General features: G+C 39.8%; 2 protein-coding genes across 2 annotated transcripts in view; one reads left to right on the top strand and one right to left on the bottom strand.

The window, feature by feature from the left end:
* The window catches only part of SATB1 (SATB homeobox 1), a 140,332-nt gene extending 128,968 nt beyond the window's left edge, over positions 1-11,364 (bottom strand). Inside the window, exon 1 of the mRNA XM_089532961.1 lies at positions 11,327-11,364. The gene's annotated coding sequence lies outside the window, so the exon portion shown is untranslated. The remainder of the gene's footprint in view (positions 1-11,326) is intronic.
* The window catches only part of LOC149309745 (uncharacterized), a 49,253-nt gene continuing 34,347 nt past the window's right edge, over positions 9,675-24,580 (top strand). The window contains exons 1-4 of the mRNA XM_089534009.1: positions 9,675-9,717; positions 12,225-12,592; positions 13,066-13,151; positions 18,231-18,282. Coding sequence (XP_089390135.1) covers positions 9,675-9,717; positions 12,225-12,592; positions 13,066-13,151; positions 18,231-18,282 — 549 coding nt within the window. The remainder of the gene's footprint in view (positions 9,718-12,224; positions 12,593-13,065; positions 13,152-18,230; positions 18,283-24,580) is intronic.

Here is a 24,580-nt window from a genome sequence, read left to right as displayed (position 1 = left end):
TCTCCCATCAACTGTAAACAACATAGCCAATGGTAACATCCAGAAGACCACAAGTTTCCCAGTCCTGTTCAACAGTGTACATGTAGCAAATAACCACAGAATCAAGTGTGTATTCTCTCTCTCATACACATGTAAAGACATAGGTGCACACACTTTTGTGTGCCATACTGCCCCCTCTGCCCACTGCAGTTAGTTGTTCCTGCAACACATTTTTTAAAAGTACGTATATATTTTTGATATTGTCATGGCTTTGTTAACAAATTCAAGATCAAAAGTAATATGCAGTAAAATATCCATGTGTTATCTAAACAGATTACGGCATGAAGCTTAATGAGCAGACTGACATAACTAATGTTCACAGGGTTGCCCTGTTAGATCATATAAGTTCATTTCCTCAAAACAACTTGTTTAAAACACAGACAGAACACTGCCCTTCATTTCCTTTAATTCTTTCTCCTTACAGGAACACTTAAAATTGTCTTTATCCATATTTAAATCTCTTTATATAATGAAGTTGCATACATTGGAGATTTCTCTCTGCCATTTGTGACTAAAGTTTGGTTTAAAATCCAAATAGTATATTTTGGGGAAACCACTTTCTTTTACTAAATATTGAAACATATGTTCATACAAATATACATATCTATAGTAAAGGGAGGGTAGACTCAGTCTATCTCAGTCACATTATGTGCTGCAGTACAAAACCAGTTTGTTTCCGAAATATATAAAAAGACATAAATACTGGCGCAACCATTTATGACATTTTAAAGCCATCACATTACATATCTGTGCACACATACAAGCTGAAGATACTTTAAAAGTGCCTTTATTAAGAAAGAAATATATTGTAGGAAATTATTGCTGCTCATTCTCCAGTTGCAAGTAATTTACGGCAATAACTGCTTTTGTAGTTTTTCATGCCTTTTGTTCATATTTCTGTGTTCACTTTTTCCTGAATGAAATAAACTTGTGTGACCACTCAGAAGAAGCTGGACAAAGTGACATACACAGTGATTCGATTCACTGCTGTTGAAAGTAAATCCCAGGTGCCACTTTCTACTTCCTTAGTCCCTTAAAGTTCAATGAAGGTTTAACTTAACGCAAGATGAATGCATCACCTACCATAAGTGTGCCACAATAGTTATCTGGTGCAAATGTACATTTATGATAGTTTTGAAATAAAGGAAGCAGTACAGTGACTGAAATTTTATCACTCAGAATGCCAAGTCTGGTCATGGTCAAGAATCGTTTCTCATATGTGGTTACCTGCATAGCTAACTAGAGTAAGTATTAATATCTGCAGCCAAATAGGTCAGTATATATCTATTGTATTGTCATTGAGATAGCCAAACTGCTTTAATACTGTCAAGCTGTGAAGTTCCACATTACATGTGATTTAAAAGTTAATATGTTTTCACAAGCCAACATACTATACAACCCAAAGTCATAATGAATCCCTAAAATATAAAAAGAATGAGTGGGGAACAGGTAGAAGGGATTTTTGATATGAAAAAAAAACCTGCCTAAAAACATAAGAAAAGCTGTAAAGTACGTTAGATGTTTATCTATACATAAGAGACAGGTGTCGCACAAACAGGGGGGGGAAATCATGAAGCTAAATGAGAAATTTTTAACTCCCAACATCCATCTGTTAAATTTGAATTCATGCATAATTGATTATCCATGACTGATAAGTTCTTTTCTTCCCACCCACCCCCCAAGTATCCTAACACAGGTGTTAAAACATTTCAAGTTAAATCACCATTAAAAGAAGAAGGTATAAGAGCAAGGTAATTATTTAAAAAAAACAATAAAATTGTGTATCATTTAATAGAGGTGACCTAACTTTCAGAAATTTCAGAACACATGGATATTAAATATTAATAAGCTATTCTGTTATTGTAATAATAAGGTTAAGTAAGCATCTCCATACTAAAAAGGAGGAAAAAAGTAGGAATATCTGCAGGAGACACAGACATGAGAAGCAAAGGCATAGGAAAATGTGTCAACAATAAACAAGAGGAAATGAGAAAGAAGGAAAAGATGAAGGTGGAAACTAATCTCTGTGTGTCATTATGACTGCCAGAGTACTGGCAAAGAAGCAGCATCCTTTTATTTCAATTTTAATCATTTCTGAATTTTAATACCCTACTCCTTTTGTAATTCTCCTGGCATTCCCCATATGCATCCACCCCAGCCAAAACACCAGTGTAAATTAAATGACACACAATCCACACCAATGATGTAGTTCTCCCAATCTGGTAACCAAAACCAGAAAAGGTAGGTTTGTTTAAAGTCCCTGTGGATTACTAGCCAATTAACTTAGTGTTTTTCACTTTCTTTAATTTTAAAAATAAGGCCAGCAGTTAGCATACATAGCTATTCACAAAATAAATAAATAAATTAAGCAAGCCAGTAGTAATACAATAATCAGTGACCATCAGGGCCCGGAAAAATGAGTTTGCTCTCACTGGCACTAAGGAGCATCACATGATTATTTAATTACAGCTCTAATTTTTGTCTCATGGATGGCAACATATCAACAATTAATAGGGCAAATAGAGGAGACTGCATTTTTAAAGAGACAGAATCTATATGTGAAACACCGTCTGAAGACTGAGCAGGATGGAAGAATATTTGTTCTTACATTCCATCAATAATTTGACATTTTTCATCAACAACTACATATATGTAATAACTAAATAAAGTCTACTTCATGTAATTTTTACTAAAAGGTCTCCAGAAAACATGTTTTGGAACAGGTATTAAATTTTAAAGAGTACTTTCAAACAGCAGTCAGATCACACACTATACAAGGGCCCATTTCCTTTCATGAATGAATAGCTCAAATACAGCAAGTAATGAAAGTACAGGGTTAATGGAAATGAAACCATATGGTTACAAGATGATCACACTTTGAACTGTGCCTAGAGAGCTTCTAGGAAGCCACTACAACTTTTGGAGTACAAGCTTCATGATTCACTCTATGGGGGTGAAAGACAGTTATAGAAAAATGTACTATAAAATACCGATGTTGTGAGGCTATGAGGGTATCGGTGACAGCTAGGTCACCTCCATTCACAGAGAAATGGATCATGTCTTTTCACAATCAGAAGAAATGAAAAACATTTCTAATTGTTGAAAGGGACAGCCAAGGATCATGTCAAGGCTACTTATCTGAAACAAGCTGGATGCTTGTGGATGCATTAGTGGTTATCCAGCCTCCCCAGATGAAATCTTTAGCTCTGATCTGTCTAGGACTGTGTTACCTACACCAGATCGTTCAAGTGTGTGTATGTGCATGGAAGTCACCTGTCGACCTATGCCATTCATTTCATAGGCCTAATTTTTTAGGCAAAGAATACTGAGAGGTGCAGCTTATGGAAAAAGATCCTTTTGTATTTGGAAAGGCAGAGAGTATACACAAATGAGTGTGTACGTTAAAATATTTGAGTAATAAAGTTTTAGGAGCCTGGAATGGCTATTCTTTTGATAATGCAGATCAGTTTGACTGACAAGCTAAGCTGTTTGTAATATAAAAGCCCAGTAAACATTTCTTTTGCAATAGTGGTTGATCCACAAGGTTTTAACCTCCAAATTTCATTGCCTTGTCCAATTAAATTTATTTAAGGATTCACATTCCACTTTTACAAAAAATAATAATAAAACAAAATACATTTGACTTGTATGCAGTCAACCATTCTGTCTGGTTATACTCACTACACACACACAAACGTGAAGCAGTCATTTCTTTTCTCCTCACTATCATGCATCAAAGTCTATAGGATTATTCTACTAGGGATGGAGATGGTCATTCCACAGCTGGGTTATCTATTATATAACTAATTAACGGAATTTCCAAATGTATTAGCTGAGAAATGACTTTGTTTTGTGCCTCCAAGTCACTTTTTACTTATGGTGACCCTAAGGTAAACCTATCATAGTTTCTTCAGAGGGAGTTTGCCATTGCCATCCTCTGGGTCTGAGAGAATGTGACTTGCCCGAGGTCAACCTTGTGGGTTTTATGCTCCAGCAGGGATTCAAATCCTGATGTCCAGAGTTATAGTCCAATACTCAAACCACAACACACTGGCTACTACTCCAAAAATGGTACAATGCCCCATAAAAGAGAGTGCAGCCTCCTCAGTGAGAGTTATTTCGAAGTTCCTATGTACTGAATGTAGCCTAAATGTCTACTATGTACACTATGCACATTAACAATTCTAGGTCAATTTTACTTTGCTTCCTATCAGATGTAATCCTGATTTAAAAAGTGACTACCATATATTAGATACACATGATATGGATGCCTTATGGTAACTTATATACTTCCAGACTGGTTACCATGTTATATACCCTTCTCTTGTAATAGTCCTGCCTCATGCTGTATACCGATTCATGTTCAGGATGGGCTTACAATACCAGTGTAATACCACAGGCCACATAATGCAATAGTCAAAACATACCATTCTAAATATTTCTATGCCAAAATGCAGCTCATATGACCAAGGTTATCAAGCTGATAAGCACAGGGTTAATACCTGAATAGGGAATTGTTAAAATATACAATGTTTAAACTCAAAATCTTGATTTTAAGTGTTTGAGGCACTTCTTATATTTTTGAAGAGGCATACCAGTCCTCATCCGTCTTATGTATTTTATTATTTTTTGCATTTTACGAATTGAAACACTACAAACTGTCCTGTTCATCAGTTGAGGAGCTGTTTAAAACACTATTTATATATAGGTATTTAACAAATACAGTCCTTCCACTTATTAGCCATTGAGAAATGTTCTCAGTTGCAAGAAAAATCTTTTCACCTCGGTTTCTGTTTCCATAATTACAGTAACAATATTTGACAAGTGTGCTCAGATATATTTTTCATCTGAAGTCTATGTATATCTTTTGAGATAAAATATATAGATATAGCTGTGACTCAAAACATTTTTGAAACCAAACTAACAATAAACATTTTTCCTACTGACCCAAAACCCCTTGGGAGAAAGAAGGGAGAGCAAAGGATATGCACAATCTGTTTTGCAAATCCTGTTTAACCTGTCTAGAAATAAATTATTTATGTGAGCATTCACAATCAAAATTAAGAGGCACAGCTTAGTATCCTGTCCTTTAGCATTTAGCAGATGCATAAGCAATTGACAAAGGTGTGAAATTCAGTATCTGTTGAAAGATATATTAAGAGTCACTCCATGTTCATAAAATAAAACGGCAGAATTTCATAACATCCGCCAATATTATAAGGATCAAACCCTGATATCTCAGGCAAAAGGGTGAAATTTGAACTTAAAGCCCTTAAGGTCATGTTATAAGATAAAACAAACCGGAGCATTTGCAAGATTGAAAAAAAATATTGCTCTATCATATGGGATGCATATTATGTTTCACAGGGATACAATTCTGATATGTTTAATACTATTTTTCTTACTATAATGAATTATTTGCACAGATGGAGAAGACTTCATGAAAACACATACCACAATCAATGCACACATAATTCAAAGGTCTATGTAAAGTGATTAAAAAAAAACTTCCAATACAAATGCTAGCAGGTTTTACTGTGAATGTGAGCTTTTATATACAGATTCAAGTAGTTTAGTGCATCCTACAATAATTGCCTCGACAAAAAAAAAAAAAATGTAAATGAACAGTAAGAAATGTATGCAGTATGAATGAAATCCGACATTATTCTTACTTAGAGTAGACTCACTGGAATAAATGAAACAGTGAAAAGTAAGTCTCATTCATTTCAATGAACCTACTTTAAGTACGGCTAAAGTTGGATTCAGCACTTGGTTGTTGTGTGCCTAAAGTTATTGCCAACTTATAGCGGCCCTAAGGTGACAGGGGTTTCTTGGCAAGAAAAAAGAGGGTCTGTCCTTGCTCTGAGGCTGAGACAGTGTGACTCAGCCAAGGTCACCAGGTGGTTTTCCATGACTGAGCGGGGATTCAAATCTGGTCTCCAGAGTTGTAGTCCAATGCTCAAACCACTACACCACGTAGGCTCTTCAGAGTGGTGAACTATGTATGCTAATCCTGATATCTTCAAGTCTAATTTCTGATCTCAGATCCACTTTTTAAGAATGTAATTTGTGTCTCTGGAATTACTCCTACTGTCCCTCTAAAAATTTTATTTTGGCATAACTGAATGTAGTCTGAATTGAATACAGCTGCTCAATGAATTATTATCTCAACACAAATACCATCAAACCTCTAGTATTATTAGTATCCATGAAGAACTTTCAGAGAACTCAAACACCTTTCACATACTGATGTGAATGCAGATGGCATTAAATAGCTTTCGCACAGATGTCAGTAAAGATTTTATTGTGTAGTCTATATAAGCCAACCACCCTTTACATATCTTCATACTATACACTACTTTTATTATTCTAATCATATTTGTTGCAAATAATGACACTGGCAGTAATAACATGATTTGAGGAAGTAGATCTGCAAAAGCTACAGGTTTTAGGCTACAGCTTCTTCCACACACTCTCAAAGGTGCTACCTGATCCCTTTGCATACTGATATTATAGACTAACATGGCTATGTCTCTGAATTCTATACAAGGAAATGTTGCTGTTAATAGAAGGGTAACACTTTCTTAGAACATTGGCCATTTCTTGAAACTTGGTTGCTGCACTAATCTTTTTCATGTATTCTCAGTATTAGAATTGGTGTTAACTTTGCTTGTTTTGTACACAGGGCAATCTTCAACACAGTTTCCAAACACTGATGCCCAGCATCATCAATCACCCTTTACATATCTTCACACTGTACACTACTTGTATTATTCTAATTGTATTTGTTGCAAATAATGACACTGGCACTGATAACACGCAGGATGAGAAGCAGATTTTACCAAGTTCAAAAATTAAATTTAACTTAAAGCAAGAACTTCTAACTCCTTTAACAATCAAATTTGTAAGTAGCTTTTGTAAGCTGCAGTAACTTTGTCATAAGTGAAGCTGTTTAAAATGCACTAGTGACAGATTTGCTGAACATTTTTTCCTCACATACACATATGTGCTTTCAGTTATTAATAATATGCTTCTGCCCTTATCTTCGACAGCTCGAATAGACACTATGTGCAACTTGGTAAGCATATTACTCTTCAGAAACTGCACTCTGTGAAGTTCACCACATAAAATTAGATACTAGTTCTTTAAAACTGGCTCAGTGTGTCACTGGAAGCAACAGGGAATCTTCCCTTAAGTTGTTCCTGGTCCAAATAATAGAAGTCTCTTCCACCCCATTCCCACTCCCAAACTGGCAAAGAAGATTCAGTTGCCATGGTTAATACTGCCAGGTAAATATTACAATGGAGACAGACCCATCATTTAGTGGAGACAGGGATATAAATCCTTGCACTCCTTTATAAACTAGTATTTACTCTGAGAAAGTAAGTAATATTTTCCTTTTGACTGATGTTCTCTGCTAAATGCAGTATAAATAAAAAGTACATGATGACTTTAAGACTTAAGCGTTGATTCCAGAAAGTGAATAAATTATTGAAGTCTCAAGTCCATTATGGCAAAAACAAATGTATAGGTGATAGAAGTTTAGCCCTTGCCTTCTAGGAGTGTTGCATTGCTATTGATGAGTTTGACACCAGACTTTTTTCTTCTCCAAAAATCCAACAGGAATCAATATTGTTAATTTCAGCTGTCATAATACAATGTAAAAGATTGGTCTTTGACCACTGCTTAGTTTAGACTGAATGCATATTACAATAATTGATGCATAGTAAGATGCTTCTTCCATAATAACATATGTGATATGAATATATTCTGATATACACTTGAGGTTGGTGGGGAAGGAGGAATTTCCCAGGTGTCTGGTTGCCAAGGTGGCTAAAGATGTCATGTGAGTGTCTTAAAAACAAAAGTAGTTTTCAAACTCTTTGCATAGTAGGTTACTAAATACTTGTTGCTGGCAGTGAGAAATATAAAATCTTTTGCCAGTTCTGAATGATACACTATTATGAAATAATCAAGGATCTTTAATGGGGCTTGTAAAATATGTGCTGTTTATATATGAACCCAAAGAAGAAAACATGTTTTGAGTTTAATTCTATGCTTTAAATAAAATAATAATGAATAGTAAAATATTTGTAAAATTAGTAGTAATATCCAAGACGGAGCAAAGTAGTCCTTTAAAAAGTATATTCTGAATATCACCTAATCATTCTAGAAATGTTGGCTTCAGTAACAGTTTTAAATATAGGTAAATTAAAAATGTATGGTATAATTTAACAACATCATACCATTCATTATGGAATATATTAACAATATCAAGAAACCAGTCCAGGTTCTCTCTCAGTCAGACTGTCAAAGAAAAGAATGAAGCCATTATCCTGCATTCAGTTTTTGTTTTTAATTGCCAAAATGGTGTGTTTCCAAGAAAATGGAACGACTAATATGGTTAGTTTCCCCCTGCGTTTTTAAAAAAATGTTTTGAAGCATTCAGAAACTGAAATTATAAATATTTAATGATTTCTCTGTTAGGTTATATAAATGATATGGATTTGTTATACACTAAATACAGGCATTCTTTGGTCTGGACCGTCATGCCTGTCATTAGGGTTTTTATATTACGATATGCCTATAATGTTTTGCAAGTAGTACGGCATGTTTTGCCGAATAATATTGATCTCCTGTACTAATACCAAACAGGTGGTTGTCAGCTGATATATATGGGCCTGTAACACAAAACGTAACTGGAATGCCAGAATCATTTTGTCTGACTCAGATGCCAATTCAGAATTTGAATAATTTGCTCTATTGCCGCCATCTGACCAAAATACCTTTGCTGAAAACAGAGCGTTTTTACACACATAGATCCTGGACTTTTTTTTGTCCTTCTTAAACTACAAGAAATACAAGAGATATGAGAAGAACTCTCTATGGAATTTCTATGCAATTTAAAAGATCAATAGGGATAGGAAAATGGAAAGTTCCTCTTTAGGCCCCATGAACTGAACCTTTCCATTTACATGCTTCAGCTCTAATAAACCCATTTTAATACAATTGCTTAGTGGGCATTTTAACTTAAGCAGTTGCTGTTAAAACAAAAGTAACCATATGGTTTTGAATGTATTTGCTACTTTTATTATTGGGCTGTATCCTTTGGAATCCCTTCTGGAATCTTTGGCTATACGATTTTACAAGACACATCTAGGTATATTATATGTGTGTGTGTGTGTGTGTGTGTGTGTGTGTTATATGTTATAATATACTTTATATACCTAGATATGCAAATATAAATTTATGCTGTGTCACACACTTACTTTTCAACGTCTCATATTGTTTATACTATAATTGCTAAGTAACGTATCTGAAACGTAAGTGAATGTTGGAATAGATTAGAGAAGCAAGTTTTATAATAAGCCTCACCTTATTATGCTACATTTACGCCTCTGTACAATATGAATAATGTTTTCTGTTTAATAACAATGGCACAAATTAAGATTCCCATATTTGGTGGTTGTTGTAAAACACTGTCGAACAGACAGTGAATTTACCCAGTCAATTCCTTTTTGCCAGCTAAAGTTAGAATTTACACATACTCTAACCTTTCTTAACATTGTGAGGAAAAACAGAGCAAATATATTACATTTGTTTCACAACAGATGCTTAGGCTGTTAATCTTTAAGATGTCTATTAATGCTATGCCTGTCTGCGCTTTTGTCAAAAAAAGTAAGCTTGAATGCTAATGTTTGCCAGCAAAGTAAAAGAGACTGCATGAATGTCCAAAACCAAAATAATAGTCAAGAGAAATAATCGGTGGCTTCTCGGTCACATCCTTGTAGTAATACAGGTAGCAGAGTAAAGCCCTGTTAGAAGATCATAACCGTAGAGCTGTTGTTGTTTTTAGTGTGAAGCTATTTGCCCAAGAAATTCACATTTAACCTGCCTAGGATAAAACTCTCACATTGAAACACATCTCTCAAATGAAATGCAAAGCAGAAAGAAGGCACAGAAGCCAACAAGCACAGCCTTCCTTCCATCAAGCAATACTCTTGCCACTAAGTCAGAAACTTTCCCCCCAAACACAACTTAAAGTGCCATTGCCAAACCTTTCTGAGACACAGTTCTAGAAAGAAGAAAGAAAGAAAAGAAAAGAAAAGAAAAGAAAGATACAAACCTTTAGCCAGGAGACCCACTCACAACTTAACTATGATTGCCACTAATGACAGAAACTTTTTGCTCAAGCACAACTTAAGGTGCCCTTAAGTGAGACACAGCTGTGAAAAGAAGAAGAGATAAAAAGAAAGAAAGAAAGAAAGAAAGAAGGATATAAACCTTTAGACACACTCTAAACTTAACTATTATGGCACAACTTACACACATCCCTGAAATGATTCTGGGTTTATGGAGAACCTATTCCCTCGCTGCCCAAACCCCCAAAAAGCATGCTTTTTGGAGGGTGAGAAATCCTAGGAGGAGTGGGGGGAGAGAAGCTTTTTCAAGGGACCTCTTTTTCAAAACTTGCAGGTTCATCATGCTCCAAAGGTAAAACCTCATGTCTTCTTTTTGAGATGCCACCTGAACAGGAAAGAGGCGAGTGGATCCTGCCTGGGAAAGAGAAGCTGAGGACTGGAGGAGGGATCGAGAGAGAGAGAGAGAGAGAGAGGAGAAGACCAGACACCTGGGAGGGGGAGAAAGGGGGAGACACAAGCCGCCTCCTTGAGGTCGCCGCCAGGGCACTTGGATAACAGTCAAAACCTCCCCAGTTTGGAGAGGAATCAGCTGGAACCCTACTGACTTGCATCCGCATTGTGGGACTAATCTGGGTTGAAAGCGGTTTAAGTGTCTTGGCTGAAGGCTATTGAATCTTGGGAAGCTGAGCTCCGCTCTGGGGCCACCACACACTCCGATTCCCAAGATTCAATAGCCTTCAGCCAAGACACTTAAACCGCTTTCAACCCGAATTAATCCGTCAATACGCTCCTTCCTCAAGCATCTCCCCCGAGACACCTGCCCCTTCCTTCCCCTCCCTGCAATGTAGGCCACAGACTCCCAAACTTTCTCCCTCCGCTTCCAAGTTGAGGCAAACTTTTCCCTTCCTCCCCCCCCAAAGACTTCGGCAGGTGCCTCCTTTGGCGCGCCTAAGAGGACCCCCGAAACCAAAGAGAGACCTCGAACTCGGACCCTGCTTTTCTTGAGGCTGAGTTGTTTTCTAGTCTGTCCTTCTCCTCCCTCCAGCTGCCCAGGTGAAGAGGAAAGAAAGCCCCGTGAGGTCTAGGATACAGGGAAATCGGCTGCCAAAGTCCTGTCAATGGGGAAAGCAAGGGGAGCGACTCACTCATGAGAGCCTGGCGAGGAGGGAGGCAGGCAGGCAGGCAGGGCGGGCGAGGCGAGGCTTCTTCGCTGGGCGACACCTTGAGCTGCTTCTTCTCCCGGCGCCGGCGAAGTTAATTGCACTCCAGTTCAAGTTGTCTTTTCAGCCATCCAGGAGTGGGCGTTTAAAGGAAGGAGCGCGGAGGGAGAAGAGGAGGAGGAAGAGGAGGAAGGAGAAGGAGGAGGAGGAGGAGGGGGACCCACAGAGAGAGAGAGCCACCCACCTCCCCTACCTACCTACCTCCCCACCCTCCCTCCCCTACTACAGTCCTGGACTGGCGGACAGGCGGCGGAGGAGGAGGAGGAGGAGGAGAGGAGAGGAGAGAAGGAAGGAGACGGCCAGGAGGAGGAGGAGGAGGAGGGGAAGGGAAGGGAAGGCGGCGCCCGGCTGCCCGCCTGCCTTTTCCACCCTCTCGCCAGACACCAAGTGCCCAAAGCGGCTTCTCCGCCTTCTCTTCCTCCTCCTCCTCCTCCTTCCTCGCACTATTCTGGCCCCTCGAGCGGCAACACTCGCCCTCTCTCTCTCTCGCTCTCTCTGTCTTTCCCCTTCTCTCTTCCTTTCCCTTCTCTCGTCTCTTCCCTTCTTTTCCTTTTTCTCTTCCCTTCCCTCTCCCCTTCTTTCTTTCCTATCTTCCCTTCCCTCTTATTCTCTTCCCTTTTCTCTCCCCTTCTTTCTTTCTTCCCTTCCCTTCTCTCTTATTCCCTCTTCCTTTCTCACTCTCCTTCTCTCTTCTTCTTTCCTCTTCCCTCCTCTCTTCCTCGCCCAGCTTCGGAGCCCAAGGCGGAGGAGAGGGACTCAGCCGGGGCCCCTTGCCTCTCTTCCCTCCCTTGTTTTAGCGGAGCTTGGGGCAGAAGCTGAGGAGGAGAAGGAGGAGAAGCCGCCGCTACTCCTCCTATCCCCGGGCGGGGGTCCCTCTCTGGATCCCTCTCTTTCTCGGGAGGGGAGAAGAAGCCGCGTTCGGGTTCCCGGCGACGGAGAGGACGAAGCAGCCGAGCGGGAGGCGAGGGCAGCTCCTCTCCCTCTTCTTCTTCTTCTTATTTTGTTTTGTTTCCCCTCCCTTTCGTCTCCTCTTCCGCTGGCGCCTCCTGTCTCTCCTGCCAACCTTCCTCAGGTCTCGTTCTTGCTGTTGTTGTTGTTGCTGTTGTTGTTGTTGTTGTTGTGGGTCGGGAAGAGGGACCGGTGTTGTGGTGCGCGCTTGCCTCTTGCCTTCCAGAGGAAGGAGGAAGTCAGGTGAGACTGAGAGACGAACCCCCACACACAAACACACACACAATGCCCTCCCTGTGCGGCCGGGGAGAGGCTAACCACGGTTGTGGGGCTTGTAGGGTTGTTGTTGTTGTTTTAAATGCTCCCCTCCTCCCTCCCTTCCCTCCATTTCCCCCCCTTTTCTCCCTCAAATACTCTTCCCTTTCTTGACTCCCAGAGAAGAGCGCCCCACACAGGAGCATCAAGGGCTTCTCCTTGCGCTGCTTCCCCTACTTTCGATCGATTCATCGATCCATCGATAGATATATCATCTTCATCTGCTTGGACTCTTTTCTGGCTCAAGGCTATGGAATTCTGGGAGTTGGAGTTTGTTGTGGGGCTGGGCCCCACAACAAACTCCAACTCCCAGAATTCCATAGCAGAGAGTGAGACAAAGACTAAAAGCGCTTCCAAACCAGGTTATTTCTCCAGCCTATCTGTTTATATATCTATTTTAGATCTCTCTGAAGGATCCAAGAGGAAGACCCATCCACCTTCAACCACTGGACCTCGGCTTCAAGGAAACACACACACCGAAGGGAAGGTGCGTGTTGCCACAAAACACACACACACACACATCAGGCGAACCTATTGGCTGCTCTGAAAAATCTGGACCGGCTGCAGCTAAATCGACACTATCTAAATTGCCAGAGAGTTATAGTTTTTTAAACTGGCGTTACAGTTACTTCCAGACCTCCTTTGAAGGTATTCTATACATATATTGATGTATAGAATATACATCATTATATACATATGTAGATACTCAATACTCTTATTAATGGTCGGGGTTGATTTCAGAGAGGTTCCCCATCTGGTCGGTTTTAAAAGGTCTCACAATATTGGGCAAAGTCCTTGTAAAGTGAACCTGAAAAGAGCATCTTCCTCTTCCTCCTCCTCCTTTTCCCAGGGATCTCCTTAAATGCCTTCAGACAGTTTTGAAATGAATTTAATAGTCTCATTCCACTCTGTTTCTTTTTTTATTTCTGAACTATGCCTGCTTCTTTCATAACAGATCCATTCATCCCATCAGCATATTTTGGCAGGCAAACAATGCCGGGGCAGTGATTATGAGGGCACACCTTTCTTTAATAACTGATAATAACGTGTCATGTTTTTTGACGTTATTATAGTAATAATAATAATAATAGTAATAATAATAATCATACATCTGCGGAATGAAATCTAAGGCCGATGGTTGCATAATGTGCATTTTGTACGCCTCGGCCAAAAAGTACCAAGCTGGCGACAGCAGATTAGAAATATTAAACTTTGGTGCTATGTTTTGGTGACTCGGAAACAGACTTTTAGTAAATGCTTTAACTCCAGTCCTCTGTTAGTTCAAGATGAACCCCCCCCCCCCAAACATGTTTAGGATTTTGCAAATCCATGAGACTGGATTTATTGGGGAATCTGTAGCTTTCCATAGATTGGTCGCTGCCCAACTCCCATCAGCCCCAGCCAGCATGACCAAAAAGGGCATCCTCCATATCTGGAAGACCAGAGATTCCCTACTTTGATTCTAGCTGTGTAACTTTCATAGTTTGGTAGTAATAAACAAGAATGGTCCTCTGCTTGTAGGTCCTGATATGCATGTTGGTGCTTCAAAAGAACACAGCCAACTGATCTTATTAGAAATCATGAAAGAGAAGGTTTACAGTCAAAGCATTACCTGTCTGAAACAGCAACTTGAACTGCACCCAGAAGTCATTAAAAAGCCAGTTGAGGTGGCTGTACACTGGTTTTATGTGTGTCATAAGAAAAGTTACTATTAGGACCGGCCCTACAGTGTGGTGTAATGGTTTCAGTGCTGGACAATGATTTTGGAGACCAGGATTTGAATACTGACTTGGCCAGGTAAACCCACTGTTAGACAAGTCACATTTTCTCAGCCTCAGAGGATGGCCATGGCAACTCCCCCCCTGCAGATACTTGCCAAGAAAACCCCTTAGGGTTGCCATAAGTAGGAAATGACTTGAAGTAACACAACAACAACAACAACAACCTACCATTAGGCAGACTGAGGCAACAGTCTCAGGTGATAGGGAGCAGTAATGGCAGCCCCTCAAGGTTCATTGGCTTTTCCTTTCTTGTCACACCGCCTGCCTTGCTCCCCACATTCCCAGCTAGTCCACTGCCCTCAAACATTGTGTCACCACTTTTGAATTATGAGTTACCTGATAGTCATGTCAATTTCTCTATGTGAATGGAGAAAGGATTGCCAGCCCACCCCTTGCCTCAGGCAGCAAAATGGCTTGAGCAGACCTTGACTATTGTATTCTGAATCTGTTCCTGCTTAGAAAATAAAATTGTTGGGATGCTGAGGTGGAGCTAAGTGTGTCTGAAAGCTATGTGTGTGAGTGATCAGGGGAAGCTGCATCCCTTTGCAACAATTTATAGTGATATTATAGAATTAAAAGCCAGTTGCAGGTTGCCAATTTTAACCCAGCTGGCATTGTGGTAAGATGTTCCATATTCTTCAGGTAATAACAGCAACACACCACTGTCATGCAATCAGACAATTAAAGTGCATGAACATTCAGATAAATTTACCTACCTCTGCTGTTACTCCTTCTGCCTCATATTGGCTTCTGGATGCAATCTGCCACTCCTGCTGATGCCACCAATACAGTATGGATGAGAGAAGGAAGATACACAGATTACACAATGGTAAAGAAGCATCATAGGCAGGGCCAGTCCAATATGTTTTGCTGCCAGAAGCATTAAGGTGCAGTACGGTGCCATCCTCATTCTGGCACCACTCCCGTCAGTCATAGTACCCAAGGCTCCCCAAGGTATTTTGATACCTAGGGTAGAAAATCCCACAGGTATCTCTCCCATTCCCTAGAAATAGAAATAAAAATGTAATACATAAATAATTGGTTACTTGAGGCAACTACTTCACTCTCCCTGAGCTGGTCTTAGTTATAGGTGATAGAGGCCTCCCCATTAGATTCTACTGTTATTGTCAAGGGACAAATCAAGTCACACCAGAGGAAAGAAACTGCTTTCTTAACTGTACCCCATCCTCAGTCCCAACATTAAAGCAGTTGGTCCATTGAGGCACCCTTTGCTAATCAGTAATACATGTCTGGAGAGGGCACAGAAAGAATTTATCTTTAATATTCTTTAACACTCCCATTCATACAAGAAGAACGATCCATTTAAATCTTAATTGTTTCCATTAACAAGGCATATTGTATTGTATATAACATATAGAATTTCTCTCAAAGTATTTAGCTGATACATAAAGTAGATAAAACTTTCACATCATTATTTTTATTTACTTTTTTTTAAAAGTAACCTTTATTTTGGACAAAAAGGAAATACCTCAAATTTTGTAAGGATGTTTATTTTCTTTACCAAAAATGACCTAAATGTTGAAGCCAAAGAAAATAACGTGACTCTGCTTGTAATTCCACATGTACTTTGCAAAGCCTTCTATGCATGCTGTGTGGAAGAAGCTGTGTGTCTCCTCCGTCACTTTTGAGTACATCCAGCATCTTCACTTAGCAGATGGCTCCAAATACACATTTAATGCCTGTTAACAAGTTAGTAGAAAAGCAATTGACCGTTCATCTTTAGACAGGGGGAGGCAATATAAAAAGGGTCACTGCAAAAAGCTTTTTCACACTTCTCCATGAACATTCATATATATACATCTCGAAGTGCTTTGCATGATATATTTCTAGCACTCGATGAGTGACATATTTTTTGTCAATAAATGCTGTCTGCCTAGGCATTCTCTTTAGTATCTCTAGGCTGAGGGGGTCAGTGGATGCTAAGGGCATTCTTCCAATATCTTGAAAAGCAGAAACATATTCTAAATGAAGTTGTTCTGAATTTTACAGTAACTTTAAAGGAGGAGAGTGTGATAAATATTTGTTTCAGAATATATGCTTTATCAGAGAGCAGATTTTTCAACCAGAGGGTAATACAAATAATGTATTTTAGGCTCTGTGACAATCCTCCACAACTGTGGAAGAATCCTGGAATAGTCTTGTGTTTGGAGTTCAGTGAAATGGATTGTAAAAACTGTACATGTGCCACACATACACATACACACATACAGTGGGCTCTTGGTACCTGCAAAAGTTTTGTTCCAGGATCCCCCATGGATACCAAAATCCATAGATGTTCAAGTCCCGTTAAATACAATGGCACAGTCAAATGGTGTCCATTTTATAAAATGACAAAAATCAAGGTTTGCTTATTGGAATGTGTGTGTGTGTGTGTGTGTGTGTGTGTATTTATTTATTTATTTATTTATTTCATGCCATGGATGGTTGAATCCATGGATTAAAACATCAATAGATACAAAGGACCAGTTGTACGTGTGTGTATGTGTCTATTTGTGTGTATCTCTGTGTGTGTATTTATGAGGAATATATAATCTACATTATTTATTCAAGCAAGGTCATTGTCTCTAATGCTGCTTGTTCCATATACAGCAAAATAAAGTGATGTTATTTTGTTAACTCTGCCCATTTTTGGCTTAACCACATCCTCTGCTGGGCAATGTTACAACAGACTTGGAAGGCACACAAAGCTTTTTTTCTCAAGAGAACTTTTCATAAAATCCTATATGCAGATTTGACACTTTCTGCATATAGCTGAATGTATGTATGAGGTTTTGAATGGTGTTAAGAGTTAACATTGGTGCTGAAAATCCATGCTAAAGCCTGGCATCAGGAATTCATGCAAGTCTAGACATAGAGGCATCTTGGGGGAGCAATTAACCCATTCCCAGTACTTTAAAATTGTTAAGATATGAAGATGCAGATGATGATGATGATGATGATATTTAGATTCCATATTTTCCCCAAAATTGGGACTCGGAGCAGCTTACAATTTAAAAGAACAGTACAATTAAAAACATACAAAAGTAAGCATTAAAATGGAATTAAACTATTACAATATTAAAACAGATCACTGTTAAAAGAATAAAATGCAGTTTAAAAAAGACAAAAGATAGAGTATTATAAGTGCACCAGGTGCTACACCACCATATGAAAACAATGTTATCTGAGATATATTCTATATCTCATATAGCATTAGTTAACTATTCTATATCTCATATAGCTTTCTTTTCATATGGTGGGCATCATCAGGAATGCACACCAGCAGTATGACTGGATGTATCTCCTATGTCCAGCCGTAATTATTTCTCAACTCAAAGTGCTTCTTACAGAATCTGAGAATTGTGCAGAATAATTTTGACATCAGAAGTGACCTGGTGGCAAAAATGTGGAACAATTGCCCTGCACATGGGGTGGTGGTGGTGGCAGAAATTTGAGTTATACACCCCCCCATTGAGAGCTGGGGGGTAGACCTCTGAAGTCTATTGAGGGGCATGTCTATTTCCCAGATATTCATTAGTTGCCCTCCTCTGGTGTCTGCAGACCACCCATATCCCCTGCTATTCTTGAGAGCATGCCTATGCATGCATATTATGGGGAAAGCGCTCTCTTGAACCTATTAGAATCATCTGGCTGCTGAGCATGCAGGATAGGTGAATCATTCCTAGTCTAACCTAATCTAAACTAATCTATTTGGGCTAATTATAGTTCAGAATAAAATACAATTTTGCATCATGCTCAGATCTGTATATGTGCTGTGATTTTAGGCACATTGGAGAAAAAAGTGTATTGGTTGGCAATTCCAGCATGCTGAATATGGTAAGAAACATATATTGAAAGCCATGACTGGTGAGCAGTATCTAAACTGTATGCTTCTTTCCTGTTTCTTGATATCAGTCAAAAAGAGGAATGAGGAGATAAAACATTTTTCTTCTTTCCTTTTCTGTATATTAACAATTTACTTATTCCCTCTGCATATTTTTTATTATGGAACAAGTTTGTCTGTTGTGAACAATGGTCCAGTGGAAGTAGTAGAGAAAACTACTAAATGGCTAAATAGACTTTCTTTACCAAGGTCATATGCATCAACCACACTGGGTTATGTGAATGCAAATAGGAGTAAAATATTTCTGGTTTCATATGTACAAATACTGCATGAGTTTGTCAACTGATATATAGAGAGAAGGGGAGTGAGGGGAGGGGGAGAAAGAGCTTGTGTGTGAGTGTGAATATATAACTAGAAGTCACAAGGTGTGTCACTAGAATTTTATAGTATGATTTGAGAACGGAATGGTAGGAAATACTGGAAAATCAACTACTCTCTCACTTATCTGCCAGATGCTGAGTTCATGAATCTGTGCTTTTTGTGCTGTAGCTGATGACATCATAAATGCTCAGAGCTGTGCTGGGAGCAATATTGAGAAACCGCAGTTCACCTTCATTAGCCCACCAGGAATCCAGGAAGCAGAGGAGATAGGGTACAGTATTGTCAACCCTAAACATTCAGAAATGATCAGTTAGGCTCCAGTAAGTCCTCTGGCTCAGAAAAGTGCTTCTGTTGAAGCAATTAAGGTGTTTTCTTGGGCTCGTTTTTGGAGGAATCATGCCTTCTGTTAAATTACTGTAATTATGAGGTGCTAAAAGAAAATGTTTGTAAATGATCCCTGTGTTCAATAACTGTCTTTCCAACCTTGTTCAAATTTTTGTGTATGGAATTTCTTTTTGGGGGTCACTGGAAGTTCACCCAAGACTGTATTACTGGATATTAACTTCTTTTGATACAATGCAATTTAAACTGATAAAGGAAAAGCCCGTCTGACTGGTTTTGCCTGCGGTAGGTTCCTGCTCAGTTTTCTTTACAGAGATGTAAGATTTTGTAAGTGGTGAAGTAGCTTGTAAATTGAGTTGATTCACATGTGCATTTTCGAGTTGCCATGTTAGTGTCACTACCTGTGCATGGCCTGTGCTGCTAGTGCCCTGGATCAGGATAACTGTACCAGTGAAATAACTAGATTTTGCCAAATAACAAGATTTTGCTGACAGGTGTGAAATATTAAGGAAAGACACATTGTTGAACTGTGCAGCTATTGAAACTATATATTTAGAGTCACCAATGGCATGCATGCCCATGAGTCATCTGTGCTTCAAAGTTCAACTGGCATGGCTTCCAAAAAGGAATCCTGGGGTATGGAATTGTGTTAAGATGCTTTCACTATCCTTAGCTCCCTCATAAATTACAATTCCCTCATAAATTACAATTCCCTCATAAATTACAATTCTAAGGATTGTAGTATGAAATTGAGTGGGGGGTATTGTAGTTAAGGATGCACCTGCACTGCAGAAATAATGCACTTTGATACCACTTTATCTACCATGGCTCCATCCTATGGAATTCTGGGATTTGTAGTTTGTTGTAGCACAAACTACAGATAACTTTGAGAGAAAAAGCTAAACATTGCACAACACTACAAATCCCAGAATTCCATAGCATTGAGCCATGTCAATCAAAGCATTGTCAAATTGGCCATTAAAGCAGTGTCGGATTGCATTATTTCTGTAGTGCAGATGCAGGCCTTCCTTGGTTTGTGGAGTAGACATGGCCATAGATAGTTTTGAGACAGGGCCGTAGATTTTCAGTAGTAATGAAAAATCTTTCAATACTTACTGAACAGAGATCATCAGCTAATTTGTCACATTCATTAAGAAGCACTAACTGCCAGTTATTCCTGATTGGTCCTTTTATTTGATCTGGTAGTAACTGAAGTGTGAAAGCGCCTGTGCCCACTTGCTAATCTTCTCAGCCATTCAGTTGCAAAACAGGGCCTCTACTATCAACTATATGTTTAGAAAGCCAATGACATTTTAGAATTCACACAGTTGCTTTCTGTAGGCCTAGATTACATTATATCTATATGTTGATCAAAAGAATTTATGCAGCTATTGAGCAGGCTTAACAGCTGCTACCAGAAACAAGTATTTAGTAGCATTTGTGAACAGAACATCTAAATAAAAGGCAACACAGAGAAGTGAAACTGTTGGTTTAATATATCTTCAGTATTTATTTCAGAAAAGTATAATTATCTTGCTTTAATAATGTGTTTACATATGTAGAAGAAGGGCTTTTATTCAGCAGTGCGCTTTTTTATTTCATCCATTCCTAATTTTAAAAACATAGCAATAATTGTTTTATTTATTATGATTAAACCTACTTTTATTTGGGTTGCACATCCTGCACTTACAGCCCTTGCTTCTCCTTGTGCAGCCCCTGAAGCTGGGATACTCAGAGAGATTGCTGTCCACTGGCTTCCCCAGACCCTGTGTTCTTGTGGTTAGTAAAGATAGGGAAACCATTGTTTCAGTGAAGACCACTACAGAGGCAGAAAGGCATTTACTTTTATTATCCTCTTGTCTCAGATCATATAGGGCAGGGCAGGGAGGTTCAACACTTTCAATCCTTGCATACTGTATATCATAGAATCATAGAACTGGAAGAGACCACAAGGGCCATCCAGTCCAACCCCCTGCCATGCAGGAAATCCACATCAAAGCATCCCTGACAGATGGCCATCCAGCCTCCGTTTGAAGACCTTCAAGGAGGAAGACTCCACTACACTCTTTTTTTTTTTTATAATCTTTATTGAATTATTTACAACATAAAAAGGGCAGTACCAAAACATTTCCAAATTCTTATTCCAATATTTCTTACCCCTCCCCTCCCCCACCCCACCCCACCCCCTCACTTTCTATTTCACTTACTGCTTATTTATTAGCTATAAAATCTCTATTTCTCACAGATCTATCATCCTTACTTCCTTATCTCATCGCCTTTCATTCTATTTTGCTTAAATCCTAAGTTTATACAATAATTAACTCTTTATCTGTAATACTACACAACAACGGTATCACGTATCTAACGTAATTTCCCTTCACGCCTTATTACCTTATTTAACCTTTCCCTTTTGAAACAATGGAAGACTCCACTACACTCTGAGGAAGTGTGTTCCACTGTCGAACAGCCCTTACTGTCAGGAAGTTCCTCCTAATGTTGAGGTGGAATCTCTTTTCCTGCAGCTTACATCCATTGCTCCGGGTCCTAGTCTCTGGAGCAGCAGAAAACAAGCTTGCTCCCTCCTTCATTGGCTGTACATTCCATTCTAAGAAACATGGTCAGGCCAGTTGAATTTTTGATCTGAGGATGGTTTAACTCTATATCTGAAGAAGTGTGGGAGAAGACTTTCTCTTTCCCCTTCACTCTCTCTGTTCGTGTGTGTGTGTATTGTGTGTACATGGAAGTGCAGACCTGCTCCCCCAACTGATATCAGACAAGGTCCTTGATAGCCCAAAATGTTGTACACCCTATAGAATAAATAGGGAAAATATAACAAGTTGGTTTGAGAAAATGTGAACGAACTGTCCCATCCTGATTGGTTCTTCTCAACTTCTCTTTATTTTTGTTACAACCATTGCAGAGGTATTTGCTAATTTTATTTTACTAATTGGCCCGTAAAGGATGAATGCTTACTTCTCTGTATTCCACTTCTTCTTTTCTTGAGAATGTTACTGCTACATGCTGTTATGAAATTTCTGAGCAGAGCAATGTTATACATGTGATGTAATGAGAGCAACTGTGACCTCAGGGCTTGATTCATTGGCTGTACATTCCATTCTAAGAAACATGGTCAGGCCAGTTGAATTTTTGATCTGAGGATGGTTTAACTCTGTATCTGAGATTACCAAGACAGTCTGGAAAAAAAATACAGTAGATTGGACACTTGATATCTTCATGACTGAAAGAACCTTTTATTTATTTATGGTTATCTATATGTAGAACAGGCATAAATTCCCTAAAGGCACCACATCCTGTCTGATTTTGGAAGCTAAGCATGTCCAGCATTAGTTAGCACTTTGATGGGAGACTGCCAGTGCATACTAGGAGCTGTAAGCTATATTTTCAGAGGAAGGATATGGCCAAAGCACCTCTGAGTATTTCTTGCCTAGGAATGCCGTGAAATTCATGGGGTCACCATAAGTAGGCAGCCGATTTGAAGGAGCACACATACACACACTCATGTAAAACAACATATTGTGGAATGGATTCTATAGGTCCAACATTTGCAGTTCATTAGAATAATGAACTTTCAATACTCACATTGTAATAGACTACAAAGGCTTAACTTTTATTTTTAAAAAACAACAACACTGTAATGTCTATTCAAAAATATGAGCTTAAATGGTTAATTCTTGTTTACATTAAAAGATAATTTGAATTAATTTCACTTTATGAAATCACCATTGTAGAGAGAAGGCAGATTAGGCTAGGCTAGCAACAGCCAGTCTGGAGCCAGCTGTCGTCAGCCAATAGAATATTGGCTGGCTGGAGATAGGAATTCCCGTTAGTGGCACTTCGAATGTTAGATAGGGTTTTGCTAAATCCAAGAGAGGGATGTAGTTTTGTGGAATCCAGAGAGGGACTGAGGCTAAAGTCCAGAGTTGAGGGGCTTATAACCTAATAGATACGCCAAGTGAGGGAGTTATTTATATGGAAATAACGTGCAGGTTATAGTTAGTCTGAGTGGCAGGATTAATTGTTAGGCTTAGGAAGTCTAAGCAAGGAAAGGACAGTGTGAGTGTCCATGAAAACTGTAACATTGATACATTGTGGAGAGTACTTAAGGAAACTGAAATTGCAACAAAGGAGCTAGATAGATGGGCCCCAGATGGAGACCGTGCCAACCAAATGGCGCGGCCTCCAGGAGGCCTAAAAAGAACTCGCTCCCGGTGGGTTCTTTTTAGACTGTGCGTGGGGCGCCAATGGTGTGTGATGATGATGTCCAGCACTGTGCCGCGTGGACATCATTATGGCACTCCCCATCTGTACGGGGATGTGTGAAGATGGTGCCTGGTGTGCGCAGTAGGGCTACTGAGCATGTAAATGGTCAGCCTCCACATACCCCTGGTTCGGGCCGAGGCCAGCAGAAAACTCCCATCTGTCCAGGCCCAAAGTTAAAACTAAGAAAGAAACCACACCAGCTGAAATAAGTAACAAATGCCATAAACAACAACTGCTTTATATAAATTTATTCAAATATTTTGTTGGCACACCTATACAATAAAGTTCAGTTCTTATTTTATTAAAAGCTTGTCAGCATTTTTAATTTCATCCACTTTACCGTTACAAGGCCTTTTGAAAGCGAAATTTTTAAAAGGGTTTGTCTAATTTTGGGGACAGCCACGTGGATGAGGGAGAGAAAGGCAGGTTAGCTCCACCAGGCCAGCCTGGAAGAAGACAAGCCCTCCCTTCATCCACCATCTTGAGGGAGAGAGAGGCAGGCTAGCTCCACCAGGCCAGCCTGGAAGAAGACAAGCCCTCCCTTCATCCACCATCTTGAGGGAGAGAGAGGCAGGCTAGCTCCACCAGGCCAGCCTGGAAGAAGACAAGCCCTCCCTTCATCCACCATCTTGAGGGAGAGAGAGGCAGGCTAGCTCCACCAGGCCAGCCTGGAAGAAGACAAGCCCTCCCTTCATCCACCATCTTGAGGGAGAGAAAGGCAGGCTAGCTCCACCAGGTCTGCCTGGAAGAAGACAAGCCCTCCCTTCATCCACCATCTTGAGGGAGAGAGAGGCAGGCTAGCTCCACCAGGTCTGCCTGGAAGAAGACAAGCCCTCCCTTCATCCACCATCTTGAGGGAGAGAGAGGCAGGCTAGCTCCACCAGGTCTGCCTGGAAGAAGACAAGCCCTCCCTTCATCCACCATCTTGAGGGAGAGAGAGGCAGGCTAGCTCCACCAGGTCTGCCTGGAAGAAGACAAGCCCTCCCTTCATCCACCATCTTGAGGGAGAGAGAGGCAGGCTAGCTCCACCAGGTCTGCCTGGAAGAAGACAAGCCCTCCCTTCATCCACCATCTTGAGGGAGAGAGAGGAAGGCTAGCTCCACCAGGCCAGCTTGGAAGAAGCAGAGCCCTCCCTCTGGTCCTTCTGCCTTGGTCCAGGCCTCAGAGGGAGAAAAGAATGCTGGACCTGATCCCCTCCCCCCACTACTACCTTCTCCTTTTGTGTCGTGTCTTTTTAGATTGTAAGCCTGAGGGCAGCGAATTGTCTGTTATCCCCTCTGTTGTAAA

This window comes from Sceloporus occidentalis, unplaced genomic scaffold (assembly GCF_023333645.1).
Source record: "Sceloporus occidentalis isolate IW3139 unplaced genomic scaffold, rSceOcc1.0.p SCAF_7, whole genome shotgun sequence".
Taxonomy (NCBI): domain Eukaryota; kingdom Metazoa; phylum Chordata; class Lepidosauria; order Squamata; family Phrynosomatidae; genus Sceloporus; species Sceloporus occidentalis.
The sequence above is the reverse complement of the archived record's forward strand: the minus strand, read 5'-3'. Positions and strand labels throughout refer to the sequence as shown.